We start from the raw sequence: 23,467 nt of genomic DNA, 5'->3' as shown, positions 1-23,467 counted from the left end.
GCCGCCGCCGGTGCGGGGAAGGCCCGTGCGGGACGCGCCGGCCTGGCCGCTCCCGACGCCGCTGGGCGAGGTCACGTCCGCGGGAGCGGCTCCCGCCGCCCGAGACCCGGGGGCGTCCGGAGCGGAGGGTGTGTGTGCGGAGGGCCTGGGCGGGGGCCGCCCTCCCGGCCCGGGGGCCGCCGGCTGCCGCAGTGGGCGGCCGTCCGCGCCTCTGGCCCGGCGCTCGCGGGTTCGTCTCCTCCGGGAGTTAGTTCTGCACTTTCTTCCGCGGAGCCGCCTCCGGCTCAGGGTGTGCGTCGCGTCACTGATGAGAAGAGAAAGCCTGGCCCCTCATAACTTGTTTAGAATTCACTTCAGGGGAAGACACGTACTGTCTGCCCGGCAGTGAACGTAACCGTGAGCGAGCAAGTCGCGTTGTCGGGGAAACGAATGAGCGGCCTTGGACCTTTCGGGTTCATTCCGGCTAGCATCAGAAGACGGGCAGGGACCAGGGCAGGCCACTGTCCTCTTTCCATGCTGCCAGTCAGCTCACTGGGCTTGTAAAACCGTTTGAAGTTTGCAGTATCACCGTTTCGATTGTGTTTTTAGTGAAGATTCAAATAGCAGTATACCATTTTTTGTTCCTTATTCATTAGACAGTGATGTCAGTAAAACCAATCATTTGAGTCAACTCGATAAATTCTGAACTAAAATGTAAAATACACAATTATCGGAGTTTCCAGAGCTATTTTTCTAACTTGTGCAAAATCCTAAAGTCTGCTCGTTAGGTAAATTATATAAATTTAGGTCACATAATTGGGTTGCATGAACATTTCTCTGAAGTTCTTTTTCACAAAGAATATTGAGAAATTTTTCACTGCCCCCCAAAAGCATTACTTTGTTGCACCGAGTTAGAGAAATGTTTGATACTACCTACTTCCGTTCTTGGCCACAGCTGGATTCTGAAGATTGATCCAAGGGACTATACTAATTTCAGGAATTGATTTGAAAGACCCCGGTTCTGCCACTTAACAACCATGTAACCTTGGGTAAGTTACAGAAACACACTGAGTGTTTCCCTATTTGTAAAATTGTGTAACATCCACCTAGCCTGTCCCAAAGATCAAACACACTTACATGTTGATACAACCTAGCTGTTAGGGGCTGTTACTCTTTTCAGCATAGATACTTTGTAAATTTTTGTTCTCAATGAGAAATAAGAGGAAGATTGGCCTCTTGAGAAAGGATACATTTAGAATCAGATAGGCTTGGATTCCTGTTCTTAAACCATTTGTTACTTTATATCTGTGAGCCTACCAGGAATTACATGAGCAAAGCACAGAACCTGCAGGCCCTCAGGGGCAAGGACTCCCAACTCGGTTTCCTATCTCCAGCACAGTGCTCGGCAGTTATGGGTGCGCAGTACATGTTCAGTGTGAATACTGGTTAACATTACTTAGACCTTACATCTTTAATTGCAGCTGCCAAATTAGAATATTATCTCAGGCTAGATGCCAGCTAAGAAATTTTATTCTATGAAATTCATATACTTGTGATATTTATACTGTTTTTTTTCTTAGTGGCAATTAATAGTTACATTAAGCTAAGGAGATTTTAATTCAAATGAATTGTAGTTGACATTAGGAAGGTAAATCTATAAATAATGTATAAGCAGTTTCGGAGTGACTTTTTATAGACAGTCTATAATTCAGGGAAACAAAAGTTTATCCAGCACCACTATTGTTTTACAGCTGAAGAATCAAACCCACAGAAACTGTGACTTGCCTAAGGCCACACAGCTCATGGAGCCCATGAGTTCATATTCCCTGACTTCTTTTGCTTGGAGCAAAATAAATGTTTTGTATTTTAGAATTACAGTAATCTAGAAGAATGGGGAATTGCCATTACTTCTAAGCAGTTTTTTTCTAGTTGGAAAAGAAAAAATTCTTAGTCTGAAAGAAAGGGTTCTTTATAACATATTGAACTATCTGTACATACACAGAAAACTTGCAGCCTTTCTCCAGGCCCATGTGAATTGTTCGACTTGATTTTACTTATGATGATCATACTGACTATGCCTGTGTCCCAAAGGAACTAATGAGATGTGTAAATAAACGAAATAACAAATTATAAGGAGATAAAGACAGCTGAGCTTATTTGGCTCTTTTCTTGCAAAAGATGTTAATTATAAGCTTTTGTGGAATACTGTTGTCTAAAAAAGATGAGACTCAGTGTAAAAGGTGGTAGAACTTTTCTGATTTGGGATACAACTTGATTGTAACAATTTGGCATGTTTAATCTCACGTTGTTATGTCTGGAGACTGCAAACAAGACCCTTGTGTGGCTGATGCCTCTATCTAGTCTTCTCCCAGGAAACCTTCCTACCGGCCCTGCTGGTCTTTTCACCAAGCCCTCGACAGCGTGCTTGTTCCCACTTCTGCAAATAGAACGCTGTTAGAGCTGCCTTCCTTGTCAGCCTTAGGCTTGTGTCACAGAGTTCCAAGAGAGCGAATGGCACATTCAAATTAGGAGAACTCAAGGGGATGTATTCCCAGAGATGCTCGGAGAAAAGGTGTCAGCCTTGAGCAGGCAACAACAGGGACGGCACGGTTACCTGGGGTGGCAGCATCGGAAGGAACAGGTGCCACAACCAGGAGTGTCTTGTGCAGCAGCCTGCCTGGAGAATGGCCTTCTTTTGAGGAACACGGCCAGTTCAAGGTGACCTGGAGGGAGGGGACCAAAGAAATGAATACCTTGACCTCGCTTAGCTGCCTCCTGATCTCCTTAGGGGGCTCCCCGTTGGCATAACTCCCAGAAAACAGAGGGCAGAGTAGAGAAGAGGGGACAGCGAGCCTAGAGGGGCAGTTGGATGGTGCCTGGCATGGTCGGTCATTTTACACGCCTCTCACCTCTTCAAGGAGCCCACTCGCCTTTCTAGACCAAAGAGCTTCAGTCTCTTTGGTTGATTGCTGATGGGAGCCTTCTGGCTGTTAGACCTTGTGTACTGTAGCATTGTTTAAAAGCTGTTAATTTTTAACTTCTAAATATATTTGTCCTAGTCACTCAGCTCGGTTTTACACTACAAGGTGTGACAATTAAGTTCGCGAACTTATTGCAACGAATGTTGTTGCTAACCTTTTTTGATATCAGAGGGATTATTCATTATGAATATGCACCAACTGGACAAACAGTTCACCAACCTTACTATTTGGAAGTGCTGAAAAGGTTGTGTGAAAAAGTTAGATGACCTGAACTTTTCGCCAATAATTCATGGCTTGCATCATGACAATGCAGCAGCTCACACGGCACTGTATGTGAGGGAGTTTTTAGCCAGTAAACAAATAGCTGTATTGGAACACCCTCCCTACTCACCTGATCTGGCCCCCAATGACTTTTCTTTACCCGAAGATAAAGGAAATATTAAAAGGAAGACGTTTTGATGACTTGCAGGACATCAAGGGTAATATGACAACAGCTCTGATGGCCATTCCAGAGAAAGAGTTCCAAAATTGCTTTGAAGGGTGGACTAGGCACTGGCAATCAGTGCATAGCTTCCCAAGGGGAGTATTTCGAAGGTGACCCTAGTGATATTCAGCAATGAGGTATGTAGCACTTTTTCTAGGATGAGTTCGTGAACTTCATTGTCTGACCTCGTATGAGTGCTGTGAATTTAAATTTTTTCCATTCTTCCTGGTACTTTGCTTGGTGCCTTGCACATAACAATATTTTCTGTAACTTTTATTTTAAAAAATTAAGCATTTACACAAGTAGAAAGAAGAGTGGAATGAACTCCTAGGTACGCATCGCTCCAGTTACAAATTGGCCATTCTTCCTTCCTGCCCACTCTCCACCGTGGTAATTTTTTAAGGAGCGTTTGCACGGATCTCTTGGAGGCCATGCACAGTATGCCCATTAGCAGAGGTCATGTTGACGTTGTTACTGAACCAGTAGGACTGTTTGTACTCCTAATTTTCATCTCTGTTATTCAAATATATTTTACGTCACTTGACATGCAATCCTATACAGATGCACACTGGTGGCCTCAGTGAATTTTTGTGAAAATTTAGAGTTGACCTTCAGGTCAACTTAACTCCGTCTCTGTGTTTGCTTTATCATGAGCTGTTTACCGAACCTGTTTAACAGAGACTTTTAATGCGACTTCACTTGTGCATCGATTTTTCCATGTGTACCCAAACTGTTTTTTCAGGTGTTTCTTGGTGTATTTTATGTTGTCACATCTGTTCTATAGCTGCCATTTCCATACTTATCCCCAAATGTATGGTACCTCTACGATGAGACACTTACATACATGTCCAGCGAGGGTTGGGGCGTCGGCTGCAGATTCCCATCAGCTCTAAAACTCAGGGTGTTTTGTCCGGTGGTTTTGTATAAGTGTTTTCCTGGAGGTGAGGTGAACGCCTTGCTATGTTCCCCTTTCTTTCTTAGGTGCATGCTGACGTGCATGGGGAGCAGTTGGCACCGCTCTGCCTCCCTCCTGTTGTGTCACGAAAGAAAGGGGGATAACGTGAGTTACCTTGGCGGTCAGTCCTGTGGGTGTCCAGAGCCTGTTAACCTCCAGGTTACTAGTCTGCCACGTGGAGGGCAGGGGGTCATAGCGCTAGAAGAACCACACCTGGTGCAAGAAAGTGAGTGTTCAAGGATTCCTGTCCTTAACTCATTTAACTAATTGGCACGTAACAGTGAACTGGCGGGAACACAGCTGTCAGGGACTGACCCCACAGGGGATCACAGGTCTCGGGAAGAGCCACAGCTCCCCTGGGCCTAAAGATGTGGAATTCCCAGACAGTAAGGTGACTTGAGTCACAAAGCTTTTAAACAGATTGCTCCGTTGCTGGTCCCCTCTTAAGGTTGAGTGTAGAGATTTCAAAGCATGTGTTCTTCCTACTTAAGACAGATGTAACGGAACTCCAGGCAGCCGTCGACTTGGGATTTTTCAGCTTCACGGTGGTGCCAAAGCGATGCGTACCCAGGAAAAACTGTACTTTGGATTCTGAGTTTTGATCTTCCCCAGCTGGCAGCGTGCCGCTATCTCATAGTTGTGGACAGCGCAGCTCCCAGGCAACCAAGTGGTCTCGAGCACAGACAACCGTCATCTGCAGTGTAGTGGTAAATGCACGTTTGAGGAGTGGCTGTCATCTTTTGTAAGGTGATGCCCTCCGGTTGTTTAGGGGAGAGAGTGGCCAAAGGGCCACTGGTGTCCAGGAGCCGGCTGGTTATCCTTGTTCAGGCTATGACGTGCGTCTCCTGCCATGAGTCAGTCAGGAAAGTGGGGAGGGCCGGCCACGTGTTAGGAAGGAGGGAGGAAGTGGTACTAGAGAAGCCACGAGTGAAATGTTTGCACTTTTGCCTCGTGGGGATCTACTTAGGGAGTTAGTGTGCCAGAAAGAGGAGGAATCTTAGCGGAGGAGCTGTAACTGCTGTTGGGTTGGGGGCAACAGGCGCTGAGGCTGCTCCAAGCCTGGGGGTGTGGTGGGAGTTTGGGTGGGATCTTAGCGGGGCCTCCTGGGGCGGGGGGGGGGGGGGGTCGTGACCCACCTGCAATAAGAGTGCAGAGCCCGTGGCTGAGGTTTAATCACAGCATGGTCCCTGGTCTTCTGCCAGTGCCACTAAAACTTTGCTGGCGTTTATTGAATGTTGTAAGATCCTAAAGAGCACCTAAAAATGTGGAAAAACAAAACGTTGCTGGAAGAAAGCCTAAACTTAAAAATGTGATCCAAGTCAACAAATTAATCTCACTTTAAGCCAAAGGAAATGTTTGAAATTAAAGGACTGCCGAGAAATAAGAGTTTTAAGTTTTAGGCTGAGAGATATGATAAGTACTTTTCTGTTTAGTGACTTCCTTGCCCATAACGCATAACTGGGACTTACACATAAACCGCTCTGAGGGAGGACTTGGCGTGTTTGGGCCTAGACCACAGCTAGCATGTCATTTGTGTCTTTCTTTGATGCCCCTTTTGTTTTCAGGAAAAAGAAAATATGTGTGTGTGTATGAGTGATACTTGACCACTTATGTGACCTCTGGGAAAAACCGCAGCACAGTTTGTGGTTTATCTTCAAGAAGACAAACCAAAGGAAGTAAAAGGAGGAACAAGATCATTGCTTTTATTTAGTTTCATTAGCACAGTACTTCCAAAAATTCACTGTGCCCTTTAAAATAGGTTAATGACTATGTTTTCATAATTCCAAAGATTTGTGGAGAAAAGACCTGAAATGTATGCTTTTCGTAAAATACAGTTATATTTGGGGTAAGAAGCTGTATTGGTCGTACTGGCTCAGCGGATGGTGCTTCGTAGAAACAAGGCTGTTCCCCAGACCCTGGGAATGGCTGTACCCTTCCATCAACTGTGCAGAAGACGGGGTGCTGACTAGATCCAGCTAGATGGCGAGGGGCAAGGGGGGAAGAAAGGCAGAAGCAGATTGTCCGTCTTTTCCAGAAATAAATGAGGGATGGAAAGCTCTCCATCCTCAGTCCTGAAGGAGACAGCATTCCAAGGAGAAAAAAACAGTTTGCGTCTCCGTCAGGTGCACTGGTGCGAGCCCCCATAGAGACTGTTGGGTTAGCTCACACTGACTCGCCCACATTGCCTGAGCCAACACCTGCAGTTAGCCTTAACCTGGTATTTCTTTCTGCTGTGCATTACCCCGTAGGTATGGAAGAAAACAGCAGTGTTGCCATGTTGGTGCCAGATATTGGGGAACAGGAAGCTGTACTGACTGCTGAAACTGTCATCAGTTCATTAGAAATTGATGAACCAAGAAAAGTTAAAACAGATCCGTTAATCCATGTTATCCAGAAGTTAAGCAAGATCGTGGAACATGAAAAGTCACAAAAATGTCTTTTAATTGGGAAAAAACGCTCACGTTCAAGTGCTGTGACGCGCTCTCCTGAAGCACAAGAGCCCTGTGAGGTTCCTGCTAAAGCGGCCCAGCCGCCTGCTGCTGCGGATGGAGGGGCCCAGGCCCCGCAGGTGCCCGGCCCCCCTGACGCCCCCGCCCAGAACGATGGGAAGCCCATGTCCTACCAGTGCAGCCTCTGCCAGTTCCTGTCGCCATCTTTCCCTGTGCTGAAGGACCACGTTAGGCAGCACGGCCAGCAGAACGAGGTGCTGCTCATGTGCTCCGAGTGCCACATCACGTCCAGGAGCCAAGAGGAACTGGAGGCTCACGTGGCTACGGACCACGAGGACGAGGCCAGCAGTCACCCTCAGCCCGGAGCCCCCCAGAGCGTGAGCCCCTCCAGCCTCATGGGCCCCAGAGCCACAGAGACAAGCCGCGAACCTGCTCCTGACATCCCGGTCGGGGTGAACAGCCCGCCGGCCCCCAGCCCCCGCGCCTCCGTGGCCGATGTGGGGCGGGGCCGGTGGTACGCATACGAGCAGCACGGCCTGTACCGATGCCTGTTCTGCAGCTATACCTGCGGCCAGCAGAGAATGCTGAAGACGCACGCCTGGAAGCACGCCGGGCAGGTTGACTGCTCCTACCCAATATTTGAGAATGAAAACGAGCCCCTGGGCCTGCTGGAGCCCTCGACGGCGGCCACACCTGGCGGGCTGGACGCAGTGGTCATCGCCATCGGAGACAGCGAGCTGAGCATCCACAACGGCCCAGCCGTGCAGGTGCAGATCTGCAGCTCAGAGCCCCTGTCCCCTGCGTGTCCTCTAGCACAGGGCGCCAACACAGCCATTGGTGTTGAGGGGCCGGCAGCCCTCGAGCCCCACGAGGAGGAAGTGCTCGAGGTGATTTCTGAGGCAGAGGACAGCCTGGCGGCTGACAGCCTGCTCTCGTCGGCACAGAAGATTGTCAGCAGCTGCCCCAATCAGCAGGGCCACGTGAACGTGATCGTGGAGCGCCTGCCGAGTGCCGAGGAACCACTCTCCCAGCAGAGTTTCCTCGTGGGTGCTGACATGGACGAGGGGAGCAGCCCGACACCCACAGAGGCCCAGGTCGGGGGCACGGGAAAAGGTGACAGTCCTTATGCCGGGAAGTGCACTGTGGACATCGGAGGGCTGATCCTCGGCTGGAGCAGCGCGGAGGGGGCAGATGGCGAGTTCCTGCATCAGGGCCTGGCCCCTGATGAGAACGCGCCCCCAGGCCGCAGGAGGACCAACTCCGAGTCACTCCGACTGCACTCGCTGGCTGCCGAGGCCCTGGTCACCATGCCCATAAGAGCTGCCGAGCGGGCACGAGCCAGCCTCCTGGATCCAGACACAGGGCAGAGGCAAGTGGAGAGCACGTTGGCAGCATATTCTAAAATGATGTCACCGCTCAGAAACCCTCCCAGCGGATTAACTGGCTTCAGCCAGAGCAGCTCCACGCTGGTGGCACTCCCAGGGGGCAGGCAGGAACTGTCCAGCGGGCAGGTGAAGACGGGCATCAGCATGTCCTTACTCACTGTGATTGAGAAGCTGCGGGAACGGACGGACCAGAACGCCTCGGATGACGACATCCTCAAGGAGTTGCAGGACAATGCTCAGTGCCAGCCCAGCGGCGATGCCAGCCTGCCAGGCGGCAGCGTTGTGGAGTACGTCCCCAGTGCAGAGCGGCCCTACCGCTGCCGCCTGTGCCACTACGCCAGTGGGAACAGGGGCTACATGAAGCAGCACCTAAGGGTGCACCGACAGAGGCAGCCCTACCAGTGTCCCATCTGCGAGCACGTCGCCGACAGCAGCAAGGCCCTGGAGAGTCACATGATTGGCCACTGCAAGGCCAGGCTGCACCAGTGCCGGCGGTGCGAGGGCACGTTCCATTACAAGGTGGGTGCAAGAGCCTGCCCGAGAGCCGGGGGTTAGAGCAGGGACAGGTCAGGAAACAGGCCCAGAATTGGATGGCTTAGCACCCAGGCTGGGGCCCAGACCTGGGTCAGCAGGATCCGGGGTAGCACTCCCTGCCTGCGCTCCGCACAGCCTGTGCCCATGCTTTGGTATGCCAGTTCTTCAGTTCCCTGCTGAGTGCTCACACAGATGCATGGGTTTCAAAGTGCGTGGGAGTGAATTACATGGGAATATGCTGTGGGCGACAGCGCGCACATGTGCACACACACACGTGATCACACGCATTTAATCCCACATCTTCCGTGGTCCCGAAATGCCAGCACTCCCTTCAGCTGCTGCCTGGCAGCCACGGTGACTAATTCCATTGCTGAAGGAAAGTGGGCTGAACGGTGTCAAGCGCTTGGTGAAGACCATACAGTGGAAATAGAGCCCTGTGGCTTATATTCCATGGGTGTTTAGAGGACTTTCAGGAATTACTCCCTGATTTTCGTCTTCTATGCGACCTTAAAACCAACAGCCAGCAGGCAATGCTACTGTAGCAAAGGAAACTTGCATTCATTGGGTCAGGAGTATAGAACTTTTCCTCTCCAACACGGCAGTTCACTGTTTGAAATTTTAAAAACAAACAAACAAAAAGTATCCTAAAGGGCTGACCAGGAAACAGGCATGTGACCTTTTCCTCTCAGATTACCCAGAGTTAGGTCTAGCTGACAGTGAGCAGGTGATCAGGAAAAGAGGCCTCAGTGACCTTCACCCCACCGCCATTGCCCTCCTGGACCTCTGCAGTGGCCTCGGGCCACTCGGCAAGCCACGCACAGCGAGCTCCAGGCGTGTCCAGTTCTGTGCCCTTGACCCGAGTGGAGGAGGAAGGAAGGGGTCCCTGGAGGAGCGGTTCCCATGAGGCCTCCCCAGCACCCTTAGTTGATATGTGAAGGCAAACCGAAGGGGGCCAGCTGTCACTGGGACTTGGTGCTGTGAGAGCGTCGAGCTGTGACACTGCTCTGGGCCTGTCGGTCTTAAGAAGCTGCACACACCACACAGACGCGGAGACAGCAGTGGCTTCCTTATGGGGAACGTGAGACGAGGACCCGTCTGCCTTTTGGATTAGATCGTGATTTCCCTGGTGTATTTCTTTCCATAAACAGTCAAAGGTGTCAAATAATCTTTAGCACATTTGATTATAGACTATTGGTAATGTGTTCTAGGTACCAGGCTGTGGAAGCAATTAACTCCTAGTAACTGCGAGTGTGTTTACTGAAAATCGTGTGTTCATTTCTCTCCGTTTCTTAGAGTCAGCTGAGGAACCATGAGAGAGAGCAGCACAGCCTTCCAGACACAGCCGTGTCGACAGGGGCTCCCAGTGAGCCAGGTGTGCCCAGCGACCCAGCCGGGGGGACACATGCTCAGGAAGGTATCTGCACTGCCCAGCCTGGGCCGTGAGAGAGGCCCTTGGCTATCACTTGGGTCACTTTGGGGACTAGAGTTGCATGTATATATTCTCCTGTCTTGTGCTGGCGTGGGAAGGACTCTTGTGTCTGTTGCTGAGGAAATTCTGAGCCCTAAGTGAGGTGCTGTGGTTGGAAGCACTCAGCTTCCACTGTGGGGCAGATGCTACGTGGGGACTGCTGTCCCACCGCAGCCAAGTGCAGCATAAACCCCGAGGTGACGTGCCAGCAAGCCAGGGAGATGCAGCCCAGACACAGAGCCTGTCACCCTCCCGGGTGCCAGCAGGCCCGCTGAGGACACAGCTTTGCAGGTGGCAGGCCCCACCTCAAGTCTTACCTGAGGCTTCCTTCTGTGACCCTGCTGTTACCCAGCATGACTGCCGGTTTCACCTGCATGTTTCCAAAAGCCCCAACAGGCCTTCCTATGCGCTAGTTAGTGCCAGCCGGCCGCGTTGGTTAGACTCCATGAAGAGGCAGGCGCCACGTGTGGAGAGTCAGGGTCGAGCGTCCTAGGCTGTGCGTGCTTACATCGCTGCCTTAAGTCAGTACACTCGACATGTCTTGAGTGTAATGTTTATAGGAAATAAAACTTACTGGGTGATGTTCCTGTTTAGATTTCCTGGGAATTAAAGTTAGGAACAACTGCAGAGCAAAATGTCTCCCCATGATGTTCATTAAATTATACCCCAGAAAGCATAACTGATGCTGGAATGTTTCTCAAAGAGCTGATTTGGACACCACTGCAGTGCCAAAACCCGCCTGTCAAGCAGCTGTTATCCCTGTAAAACTCTCGCAGACAAAGGGACTTTATGACACAGCGTCTGTTTCTGCGATAGCTGGCTGAGCTCAAACAGTTTGGTTCCCATTTTACCAACTAGCCCCAGATGCCTCCCTTTATTGTAGCTCATTATGCTTGCACAGCCCCTGTAAGGAGGCGCTAAAACCTACAACCTGGGCATCTTTGCCCGTGAGTCCCGAAGAAGGAAGAAAGCAGCCTGCTCAGTGGCGCCACCTGCAGTTGACAGCAGGCTGGAGTGTGTCTCCAGCACCACCTTCTAAAGCAGTGATGTAAGGCTGTCCATGTGGGGTAACAAACTACCACTCATTCTTTTGGTGAAAAGATTATAACGTCAGCTCGTCAGCTCAAAATTAAAATACCCCGTTGGAGCTTTCTAGCCCTAGTGCATCCACCGTCCTCCATTTGCAGCATCTTCTCCCTCCTGGTAGACTGTACTGTCCCCTTGGGTCCAGTGTTTGCATTTTAAGTCACAGCCACGCCTTCCCCCACCTGGCTTCACTCGCTACCGCTGTCATGGTGTGTGACCAGTCAGATGACGGTGACCCCCGCACACCTATACCCACACAGACGCCTTATCGCTTCAAGGTTAGATCTCAGAATTCAGTTGTCGGGCCAAAGAACAAGTGTTAGCTCATAAAGAGGGTAAAAATTATTTGTGTTTCTTAAGACATTTTTAACCATTTTGTAAACGTACTCAACCAGAGGGGAGATGTGTGCTATACACAGCACAGGTAACTGGGGGGGAGCGTTTCTCCCCAGAGGCCCAGGGTGACGGCACCTGGGCCGTGCACACTGCCAGAGGCATGGAGCGGGCGTCTTGAGCTGGATCCCGGGTGCTGGGAGCACAGTGGGGGCTTCACTACCTGTCAGGAGCCCAGTGCAGTGACCGGGCCAGCAGCCATGTCCATGAAGATCTGTGTGTGCCACAGGTGCTGTGCCAAAGCTGTGGGCAGAGCACGCCCACACATAGACTGGTCTGTAGTGTGCACCACGATTGCCAGCTCCAGGAACTTTGTGAGCATGGCAGGCACAGCCATCTCAGTGACACGCGCACACTTCACACAGGAGGATAGGGAGGCCCAGGCTAGGGGGGGTGGGGAGGGGAGGACACGCTGCTCCTGGGCACTGACCACACTGGGCAGTCCTGCTGCCCCGTTTTGTCGTGAGCAGACAAAGTCCCCAGGATAAAGGTACTTGCCGGATCGCTCCGGTGCTAGGGGCAGAGCGAGGCCCAGGCCCGGGGTGGGGACTTGGCCTCAGTGTTCTGTCCATTGGCACAGTTGCTTGAAGTAGCACAGGCTCAGTCTGTGCTATATTAAGTCTTTCCATCTGTCATTTTCATTAGTTGTCATTGATCTGTAATATTTCTCGCACAAAACCATTACCCAATATTTCACACTTAATTTTTTCAGGGTTTTTTAAAAACTGTATTTGGAACAGTGCCACTTATAATAACCAAGTCCAAGTTTTTAACCTACCAATTAAGAGTAATACTTAGATTATAATTATGATTAGTGTATGTATTAACGTTATAGATTGATCCCGGAAATTAGGACACTTTGTTCTGCCTGGCAAGGGAAAATTTCAGTTTTAGAGAGCTTCCATTTAACTTACGGACTTCCTTTGTTTTGTTCAAACGTCAGTGTGGGTTTCCTTTTGTACCGTCAGGTTACCTCCATGCACTGAGCTAGCACTCCCCCTGCACGCTCTCCCACTCTGCCATGTTCAGCGTCCATACATGCCTCCTGAGCATGCGGCACAGGCTGTGAGCGGCCTGTGGACTTGGCTGACACAGCAGGCCAAGCCTGTGTTCAGGACTGCCTCCCGTGGTCCTGTCATTCAGCTGTGCCGTCTCGCGCTCTCCCAGGCTTCAGTTCCTGGAGGCACAGGGCTGCATGTGCACACTCATCCCCGCCTTTGTCTCTTACTCTGTCAGGTTGCAAGATGCAGTGATGAGCGTTACGTGGCACTTCACCGCACCCTGGCTGTTCCCTCCATTGTCACTGATAGCTGACAGTTATAAACAAAGGAAACCCAAGACTGAAACAGCATGAGGCTTTTTAGATCAAGTTCGTTGCATAATATGCTCTGTAGCCATACTTTATAGAACATTGGATTATGGTGTTAAACTACAGCTTGTTGGCAGATCAGTGTTTCTCAAAACGATATATCCAGTATTGATTAGACTCACACCTTTCAAATTCACCCTGCATCTGTGGTTAATGCAGCTGCTACCCAGTTAACAGGGCAGCTGGCCCCCACTTCATTAGATTAGACTTTCGTACGAGGTGACATTGAAACCAGCCCGGAGTATGGCCACAGGTCAGATGACATGCAGTTTATATTTGCTGGTGGTCCATAGGCAGGCGAGGCTGTGAAGCCATGTTCAAACTCGGTAGCTTTATTAAGCAGTGAGGAAGCCTTGACTGAAATGTTAATACTGTGTCGTGATGTTCATTTACCATGGCTTGTAAATGCTGCCATTTGGACCTAAGTGGAGCATGTCGCTAAAACTCTGAAATGCCTTGTCTAGAGAATAAGTCTTCAGTCCAGAAACAGTACAGATGTGATGTGTGTGATTACACGAGTACAACGTACGTTGGTGTCAGAAACCACAGACGGATCCACAACTCGGATAAGCCATACAGGTGAGTGTGCCAGCCCTGGATCGCTAATGCATGTGTTAAAATATAGTGTAAGACCAAAGCAGAGGTCATTAAAAACTCCTGACACTTTTTGGAACCCAGGTTAAGCACTAAGAAACTTTCACTTACTGGTTTCATGGGTATTGTTTAGTTTGTTAAAAAATACGAAATTTAAGCTTGAGTCTTAGGACAGTAGATATTTTGTCTAATTGAAATACAGGAAGATGTCTGAGCTCTGCTTTCAGTTTCCTACAAGTCGTCACAGCCACTTTCAGGCTCAGAACACCTGTCAGGAGGTCGACAGTTTGTCTCCGTGTTCCAGCAAAAGATCCTTAAAACTTCAAAGCAGCAAAATTCCCTGTGAAAGATTCTGTTTTTGAGAATTACTCTATCGTGTATAGTAGCATTAGGTCATTTAATTTGATTTTGTTACTTGATTTTTTCACAGAAGCCAATTCTAATAGATGTTTTCAGAAAACATAGGCATTCTCAGTTATCAAGACAGGCTGGTAAATAGAAGTCGTTCTTTCTTACACTGCCGCTTGACAGCTCGTGTACATTTTGTCTGTCTGTCACAGAGCAGCGTGGTCTCCTGTGGCCATGGTGGGACATGGTTCCCACTCTGAGCTCAGCCGGAGAGTGCTCGGCCATGGGCAGGAACTCTTTTAACCCCTTGTCAAAACTTGTTTCCTGTGTTAACTCTGTCCCAGGTTTTATAGGTGTGACCCAGGTGAGTGTGGGAAAGTGACTGTGTTCCTCTCTAAATGGAAACCTGACAGACTATCCCTAAAAATGCCACTATTCGGTCCTGTATGTATAGTTTTAAATATTTAATCTGTGCTTAATTTGCTAACCAGCAGACTTCTTCGTATCATATCACGCTTTAGACAGTGTATCTGTTTGCTAAGACTTGTGGCTCTGTGGAAGATGCCTGACCTGGCTTCCATGACTGTTTTGTTGTTGTTGTTGTCCCCAGAGGAAAAGACTTAGCTGTTTATTGATGTGGAATCAATCATTTGGTTATGGAGCAGGCTGGTATAAAAAGGGTATTTTTCTAGGTTTTTAAATTGTGGTAACATTGGTTAATAACATTGTATAAGTTTCAGGTATATAATGTTATAATTCTGTATCTGTATACCCTTAGCATGCTCATCACCAATACCCTCATTTCCATCCGTCACCATATATTTGGCCCCGTTTACCCATTTCACTCTCTCTACTCCTCCCCTGCCCCCCCGCCCCCTCCCCCGCTCTGGTAACCACCAATCTGTTGTCTGTATCTATGACCCTTTGTTGTGTTTTGTTTGTTCATTTGTTTCTTTTTTCATTCATATTCCACATATGAGTGAAATTATACAGTTTTGGGTTTTTTTCCATCTGACTGACTTCACTTGGCAATATTCCCTCAAGATTCATCCATGTTGTTGCAAATGGTAATATTCCATCTTTTTATGGCTGAGTGGTATTCCATTGTGTGACATATATATATATATATATATATCACATCTTTATTTAAAACAAGACCCCTAAGAAAAATTTTTCCCCTGAGTATAATGAAGGTCATTAACCATTATTTACAATAACTCAGTGCCATAAAGTGTAGGTGACGAGTAGTAGATGGTCTTTAACATGTATCATTTATGATTCACCCTGGGAAGTCTTTAGGGGATGTGAAGGAAGCGGGGCGCCGGTGCATCTGGTAGGAGGAGAGAGCTTTGCCTTTTTATTTTTGGTGTCTTTATTCTAAATTTGATGACATGCCATGCCAAATTCATGTGATCTGGGCAAGGATAAAATGACATTCTCTGTGTCTAGAATTAGACTGTTCATTCAGCTTCATCAAGAAATATTTATTGGGCAAATATTATGTTCCAGTAGCTGTGCCGGGCTCTTAGGCTGTAGTCACAACAAAGAAGGCACCGCCCCTGCCTTCGTGGGGCTTCTAGACAAACAGTAAACAAGTGAGCTGTCAAATATGCAGTCGTGCCAAACTCAGGAGAGGTCAGTGATGGACCTTGTTTCTGTCCAGGAGTTTCGCATCTACCTGGACAGGTTAGTCTTGCAGCTTGAAGACTCAGTTTGATAGCTTTCGGTGTCTTGGGGACTGTTTTCCTCAGTTCTTAAAATTTAATTCACTGACTCTGGATGGTTGCGTTGTCCTGGGGTCTTTCTACGGGTGGGCAGCACCCATGAGCACCCTCTTCCTGTCACAGCAGAGGAGCCTCAGTACGTGGTCTCCAGATTTACTTGCACCACGCTTTGTGCCGGCCTGTCCTGAGTGCTTCTGGGAGACATGCTGTGCTGTGCCCAGGTAGACACTCTGTCGCAGCTAAGGTCCCCAGGCCATGTTGACCGCCTCGGAGGCAACCCAGTGACTGCGGGAGACTCATGCTTTAGAGTCTCAGGCCTGGGCCAGACACTGTCTCAGTCCTGTGCCCAGCTGGGGACCTTGGGGCGATAGTCCAAGTTCAGCCTCCTTCCCCAAATGCACCTGGGGAATGTACAGCCTGGCGTATAAAGCTCGTGGGGTCGAATGAGATTGTGTGTGGCCAGCACTAAGCACCCCGCCTGTCCCCTTCCTCTGCTCCTGATGTCATGAGGTCGGGTTGAAAGCCCTGCCCTCACTACAGGAGAGCCGCCTTCCCTCCCTGGGTCAGGTCAGGACACACGAGAAGGTGCTGCCCAGGCCTGCCAGACGCAGTGCTTAGCTCCTCATGCTTTGTGAAGGAACGTTTATTGCAAACCACACACCCGCTGACGGAATGCCTGGTGGTGACAACATGGACCCCAGTTACCAGAAGGTTCTCTTCAGCGCTTCCAGATAGCACATTGTCCTTGGTTTAGTTTAACATCGCAAGTCTAGCATTGCCCTGGTTTACGGCCCCAAATGCCACTTTTCCTCAGGTGACCAGTGTCCTTGTATGTGGCATCGAGCCCATCTTCCCTCAGAAACACAATTATATCAGTATTTATGTTCCAAAACCACAGCATAGTGGGTGGAGGGTAGGGGACAGCGTGACACAGAGGGCGGCATGGGCTTGGAACCAAGAACCTGCGCACAGGGCCTGGCGCGTGTGCCCCGCGAGGTGGCGGGCAGTCCTCTGTACCCCTGGGCTTCCTCTGCTTCTGGAAGTTGATTGTAGTTTGAAAATAAGTGGACAGTGGCAGCTGTATCTTTTCTCTTCACGTACAAGAGCTGCCCAGATGTGTGTGTTGATTTTTTAATAGCCAGTCTAGAAATGCCCAATATTTCCTTAAATAGTTAAAAATGATGCTGGACTGGCCTTGGCCCCAATGCCTCAGGATGTGGAGTAGAAGGTAATGCTGCGCCGCCTACCATGAAGGGAAATGTGGCTTGGAATTCAGAGTTCAGTCCTTGCGGGGTTCACTGTCATCTCCTCTTAGGCCTTTTGATTTTTTTGTTTTAATTAAAATTTATTGGGGTGACAGTGGTTAGTAAAATTAGGCTCTTGGATTTTATGCTTCATTATCGCTGGCCATGTCTCTTATGTTGTACAGGAGAGTTCAGACCACTCACCTGATTTGTTAGGTTTGTAATTATTCAACAAAAATGTCTTCTAAAAAGTACATTTGCAGTTTCTTAAATACACACACACACACACACACACACACACACACACACACACATACACATAATTTTACCCTACAATCCAGCAGCCATGCTCCTGGGTATTTACCCAAATGATGAAAACATGTCCACACACAAACCTGCACGTGAAAGTTTCTAGCAGCTTTATTTGTGATCGTCACCACCTGGGAGTGCCACGTGTCCTTCAGTGAGTGATGAAGGAACAGACAGTGGGCAGCTCAGCGGGAGGAAGGGGTCTCAAGGCATGTAAGACACAGAGGAGCCTGAACGCCTGTGACTGAGTGAGAGAAGCCAGTTTGAAAGTCTGCCTGCTGTACAACCCTGACTGGTGACGCTTAGAAAGGCAAAACTATGGAGACACTTAGAAAGGCAAAACTATGGAGATAGTGAAAGAATCCATAGTTGCCGGGGGTTACGGGGGTGGGAGGAGTGTGTGGGGAGCACAGAGAATGTTTAGGGCAGGGAAATTATTTAGCAGGGCACTGTATGGTGGGCACGTGACATTAGGCATTTGTCAGAGCAGAGAATGAAGTGTGGGGTCCCCTCACACGCGGCTGGGAATCTGCATCCAACCCCCGCACTCGGGTCACCTTATGGACTGTAGTTAATTAACATAAGGGTGTAACCCCACGCCACACTGACACAGGCCATCACTCGGGGTAAACAACGCCGGAGGGGAGGCCTAAAAGGCCCTGAAAAGTGGTTTGTTTTTAAAGAACTTCAGACGTGACCAGTTATGTGTGCGCAGTTATGGGAGACAGTTCTTTTGAATAGAAGCTTTTTAAAGATTACTGATGACTTGTTTTATTTATGAGCTCTAAAGCGTTGAAGCTTTTCTTGACTACACCCCTGTCTCCTGTGGACCTGTCAGTAAACACGTGGCTCGTGTTGGAAATGACCAGATTAGTTTTGATTTTTAAAGGAATCGAACAAGCAGAGCGTTGGTGTTGTGTGTTCCCCTTGTGTGCGTGGTAGAATAACTTAGAGCATAGGTCTTGCGTGTTACTCTGTCAGAAACCTGTGCCCTAACAGCTCATGTAATCTGGGCGTCTGTCTTGACCCTTGTAGATTCTCCGAAGCGCAGAGCATTGGTTCCATTGCTTCTAGGGCACCCACTCTAGGACATTCCCGCCTCTGAAGCCCTGTGGCTCTGAGGTTCAGTGACGCCTTAGACTCCATGAAACACGGTGTCTCACAAGCTTTAGGAGAAGAGTTTCGTAGTTGTCACTGTCAGAGGTGATGCTGTGGGACCGGCTGACCCCTCGTGCCTGTTTCCAGGTGCTCGCTGTGTGGCTATGTCTGCAGTCACCCCCCCTCCCTGAAGTCCCACATGTGGAAGCATGCAAGCGACCAGAACTACAACTACGAGCAAGTGAACAAGGCCATTAACGACGCCATTTCCCAGAGTGGCAGGTATTTTACCCCGCCCCTTCTCGGTAGAGGTCAGTGGCAGTCCTTCGTTCTAACCCACTCAAGGTGTGCCGTTTGTTCTTTGCTTCCTAAGAACTCTAGGGAAATCCCCGGGGAAGCCTCTTCTAAACAGCAGTGAGGAGATTGCTGGTCCCCTCCCTGGAAGTCCAGAGAACTTGCTGTCGCCCCCGGAGCTCGTCTCCCAGGCCCCCAGCGAGAGTGAGAAACTGAGCCCCTCAAGCGAGCCCACCACCGACAGTTCAGAAAAGCCCACGAGCACGGCGCCTCCCGGGATGGAATATTGCGTTCTGCTCTTCTGTTGTTGTATTTGTGGTTTCGAGTCAACCAGCAAAGAAAACCTGCTGGATCACATGAAAGAGCACGAGGGTGAGATTGTCAACATCATCCTCAGTAAGGAGCACGGCACGACCCTGGACACGAATTAGACACAGAGGCCTGGAGAGGAGCCCTTTAAACCCGGTTCACCCTGGCTATCAAATGACCCACTAGACAACAGAAGAAATAGTTGGTGTGATTTTTAAGGAAATGACACATGACTTTGGAACCAAATCGGTAATGTAATGGAAGGGATTCCAAATGGGTACGCGGTGATAATAGTTAAACACTCTGAGTGAGGGAAATGGGCTGAGGAGGGAGCAGAGATGTAACCCCGTATGAGCCCTCTGTCGCCTCTGCTTAGGGTTGAGCGAGCGTATTTGTTATCAAAAGCTTGCTGCAGTGGAGAAGTGCAGGCAAAGAGTTGAGGAAAGGTTTGCAAGAACTAGTGTAAAACTTATCAAAGGGTCACAGTCGTAGCAGAGCTCGGGGTTTCTATCTTCTCAGTTCTGACAAGCCAGCTCTGGAATGCCAGGCCTCCTGGGAGGCGGCGACAAGGAAAAGCCGGCTTTGAGATGACCTGCCTAGATCCTTCCCCAGGCCGATGGGAATTAGTCATAGACTCGATCTAAGACATATTGCTTTAGTCCTTAAAAAAGAAAGACCTCTGCATCCAAATCTAGATTGTACATAGGCGTTTAAGGAGTCAATTTTTTGTCTTCACTTTACAGAGCATTTCCTGTGGGCACAGGAAGAAATAGGTGAATCTCCACCAGACTCAGACCAAATCTCAAGGTTGAGGAAAATGGAACTGAGCACAGTGCAGTTACTTCTTGAAGGTTCTGGTCAGTGTTTGATGATCCCCGCAGTTGTCTAGATGGTCGCACAGCCTCCCTACCCTCTCTCCTGAGCTAGAGCAGGCTTTTACCTGAAAGAGCCCAGGGGAGCAGCAAAGGCCGAGAATTTCCGTTTGATCAGCAGACCTTGGAAATTGATGAGTTTTAATTCGAAAATAAAAATCATTGGGGGAAGAGGGGTGAAATCCAGAAGCCCCTAAAAGTGAGCGCTGCTACTGAGATTTTACTTCCTGGATTTACTAAGTCGGTCCACTTAGCATAAGAGGAAAACCAAGTGTGACTAAAACCTAATGAGAGTTCAGGTTGTTATCAACTTCTAGAAACAAACAGCATTCAGCAAGTCTCTGGGAGTTCCCCATCTAGGAAATGACCTCCATTTTCTTGGTGTGCAGGAGGGTCCGTCATTAAAATGCCAGGAAGTAGGTGTGATCTCGTTAATTACACATTTTGTATTTTAATATATTTCTGAGTGAAGAGAACAGGGTTTTTTGTTTTGGCTTTTGTAGCTTGATCATTATTTATGCATTGTTTGTTGAACGCGTTTGCCGCACGGTGCCTGCCCTCACGGTGCTGCTGTTTCTGAGCCGGCGGCCAGAAGCCGCCTGCTAGAGCCGAGGCTGGAACTCTGGCAAACGGGAAACATTGGGAGCAGGGTTTTTAATGGGGTTCTCTGTGGACTCAGGGAAGAAGTCTCTCCCCAAAGTCCAGGTGTGAATTGAATGAATTAACATTTTAAGGTAGCATTAGGAGTTATTTGATCGGGGCCAGGCATCTTAAAACACTGTCTGATTTGTTTTTCTAATCTTATTTTCACAACGATATTTAAACACAATTGATTGTAACTTTGCAGCTCTTTAATTTAGGTAGTCTTAATTTATTTATGGAAGTTCATCCATTTTCTGGTTTTTAAAGATAGAATGAATTTATATGTAGTAATTATGTTCCCCAAATCCGCTGCATGTGGATACATATTCATTTTCTCCTGTTTTAAGAATTAAAACAATTATATTTCATTTCAAATTCAAATAAAATGTTTTACATGGTTCCATTATTATCACTTACATTGTTGCCCTCAGTCAGTCCTTTCATTGCTGGTAGCTGTAACTCATTGTTTCTATACAAATATTCTGAAAATTAACCTTAGAAGAGTTTTGTTTTATAAATTTCCTTGGCTTTAATTTTTTATAATCATTTGGAAAATACTGATAACCAAAAAACATCCCCAAAATTCCAGCAGTGAATTTTTTAAATTACCTTTTTTGATTTTCTTAAACCACTTGCACTGATTGTGACTTTTTGGAATCATGGATTTAAATTTCCCCCTAGCTCACGGGGAGAAAACTAACTCAGAGGTTCCATCTTTAAACGCTCCTGTGATTCTGGCCTGGGATGTCCTCAGCAGCTTCCCCCTGGCCGGCAGGAAGGCCCACGCGGCCGGCACGGTCCTCTCCCTCCCAGAAATGTTGCGGCAAGCCCGAGGTTGGTGGTGCCGCGCGCGACCCAGAACGACTGAGTGTTTCTGGAAATGAGGGCTCAATCCGCAGCTTCAGTTGGAGAAGTGCGAGGTGCGGACGCAGCCAGCAGGAACCCCTTTTGTAGGAGCAACACCTCATTGACGGGCCCTCGATCTTTAGCCGTTCACACCCGTAGAATTTGTTTTCCACTCTGAACACTTACAGTTCTAAGATCTGACAATGAAAAGAGGTTTTTAAAGAAACTCACTGGGCAAGGCAAAGATGCGGAGAGGGTAACGCTTCCCATCATTATAAATAATACTTTCCGGGCTCTGTCATTTCCTCTGCCTGGTAATGCAGAAGGTGGTCAGCGTCCCCAGTGCTCTAACCGCCCCACACCTCGATCCCAGCTGCTCTGCAGACTGAGTTCTGTGTGCCGCCAGTGCAGTGTGGTGACACTTCTGAAGTCTTTGTTCTACATCTGTCCTGTTGGAGGCAGTGTTGGGTGGCTTCCTCATGTCCTCTGTCTTTCCCCACAAAGCAGGTGGCACGCACCCATGTTTACATTGTATCTTCCCGCAATGTACTAAGCTGACAAAGACAAGCAGGTTCTCTATTGAGACTTACTATATTTTTAGTTTTCATACATACTTATTTAATCTTTTTTATTGTACAGCAAGGTGCTCTAAGTGATATTCTATGAAATCTATTTAATAGAAATCTGAGTTTGATATTCATGGACATGATACATGTATTTTTTTAAGAAATAAGTATTGTGTAACACTATGGCATTGCTTCTGTAGCCAAAGTCTAGAAGTTTCTGGAATACTGACAGGTAAAGACTACCATAATTCTGCCACTGTGTCCTGTTCCAACAGACTGGTTTGCATTTTGTAAAGCCATGAGGTCGAGCTGCATGCCCAAGGCGGGCGCTGCAAGGCTGTGTCCGGGGGGCGCAGTGTGCCTGGTCTGCCACGCGGGGTCTGCAGTGCTGCAGGAACGACCTTTGGAACACTGTGCAACGTTGCAGTAACTTATTGTGCTTTATAGGAGTTTGTCATGTATTGACTCTAAGATTATATTTTGGTAATAAATTTTTTGTTAAAAACACTTGCCTCTAAGTTATTAACAAGAGAGAATATCCATTCTTACCTTGGAAATGTTGATTTGATCACTTAGAGAGTTAGGTTTAGTTAATGAAGAACTTCCCAAGGGTTAGACTAAGGTTTACAGTCACCCTTTGGTTAACTTGTTAAACAGCTGCTGACCACCATCAATCTGTGTTACACAAAGATGACTGAAAATGCGTTAGATTGTTTTGCTCATTTTAAAAATTCAATCTGATTTTGAAGCTTTTTTTTTCTGACTACACAGTTCTTCATTTTATCTTCCAGATCACATCCTTATGTTACATGCTTTAAATTCTGGTGTAGTCGTGCTAAAAACTAGCTCTGTCAGTGATGTTGAGGCCAAAGGTGACATGATGTGGTCACGCCGTGGGCATTTTGTGGTCAATAGCAGGTGTTTCTCACATTAGATTTGTTGGTTGCCAGGTGACGCTAACATCCTCTAATTGTCTCTTCGGTCTGCTTGGGCCCTGGCACCCTAGGCCACCTCTTCTCAAAGCATCTGAGGCCACAGTCTCCCTCTCAAACTGTAACCCCGTGTTCTGTCTCCTGAGCGGCAACACGGTATAGCCCCTGTCTTTCAAGAACCAAACCCCAACATGACACTGAACTTGAGGTCGGTTGTAGGAACCCTAGCACGGAAGGAAGACCCAGGACGTGGCCAGAGCCGCATATGCTGGAAGCGCGCAGCTAACAGTGTTGAAGACTTAGTACAAAAATGTAAAGTCTGTCTAATGGTTTTTTATATTGATTACATGTTGAAATGATATTTTGGCTATTTTGGGTTAAATAAAACATTAAAATTAACTTGTTTTCATTTTTTTTAGTGTAGCTAGTAGAAGATGTAAAGATACATCTGTGGCTCACGCTGTATGTTGGACAGCGCTGGCATGGAAGGGGTTAAGTGAAAGCCCTGCCTCATTCTGGCTGCTCCCTGCTTTTGTAAACATAATCCTGTTGGCACACAGTCATGCCGCTTAGCACATATGGTCCGTGTGATTCTCACGGTACAG

The 23,467-nt window shown here is 48.2% G+C and overlaps 1 protein-coding gene across 6 annotated transcripts; it reads left to right on the top strand.

Moving 5' to 3' along the window:
- Positions 1 to 257: 257 nt before the first annotated feature.
- Positions 258 to 23,261, top strand: ZNF507 (zinc finger protein 507). 6 transcript variants are annotated; one of them, XM_019642699.1, is made up of 7 exons: positions 258 to 1,028; positions 4,426 to 4,504; positions 6,649 to 8,753; positions 10,062 to 10,182; positions 13,549 to 13,663; positions 18,549 to 18,683; positions 18,775 to 23,261. In XM_019642699.1, the coding sequence occupies exons 3-7, from the start codon at positions 6,651 to 6,653 to the stop codon at positions 19,124 to 19,126; spliced, it is 2,826 nt and encodes a 941-aa protein (XP_019498244.1). In that variant the 5' UTR covers positions 258 to 1,028; positions 4,426 to 4,504; positions 6,649 to 6,650; the 3' UTR covers positions 19,127 to 23,261. The 6 variants fall into 6 exon arrangements, with proteins under 6 accessions (XP_019498244.1, XP_019498235.1, XP_019498253.1 ...); XM_019642690.1 differs by lacking the exon at positions 4,426 to 4,504; XM_019642708.1 differs by lacking the exons at positions 258 to 1,028; positions 4,426 to 4,504 and adding an exon at positions 4,522 to 4,625.
- The last annotated feature ends 206 nt before the right edge of the window (positions 23,262 to 23,467 follow it).

Source organism: Hipposideros armiger, unplaced genomic scaffold (genome assembly GCF_001890085.2).
Source record: "Hipposideros armiger isolate ML-2016 unplaced genomic scaffold, ASM189008v1 scaffold_4, whole genome shotgun sequence".
NCBI classification, from domain to species: Eukaryota; Metazoa; Chordata; class Mammalia; order Chiroptera; family Hipposideridae; genus Hipposideros; species Hipposideros armiger.
Note: the sequence above shows the minus strand (reverse complement) of the source record. Positions and strands in the feature narration are given on the sequence as shown.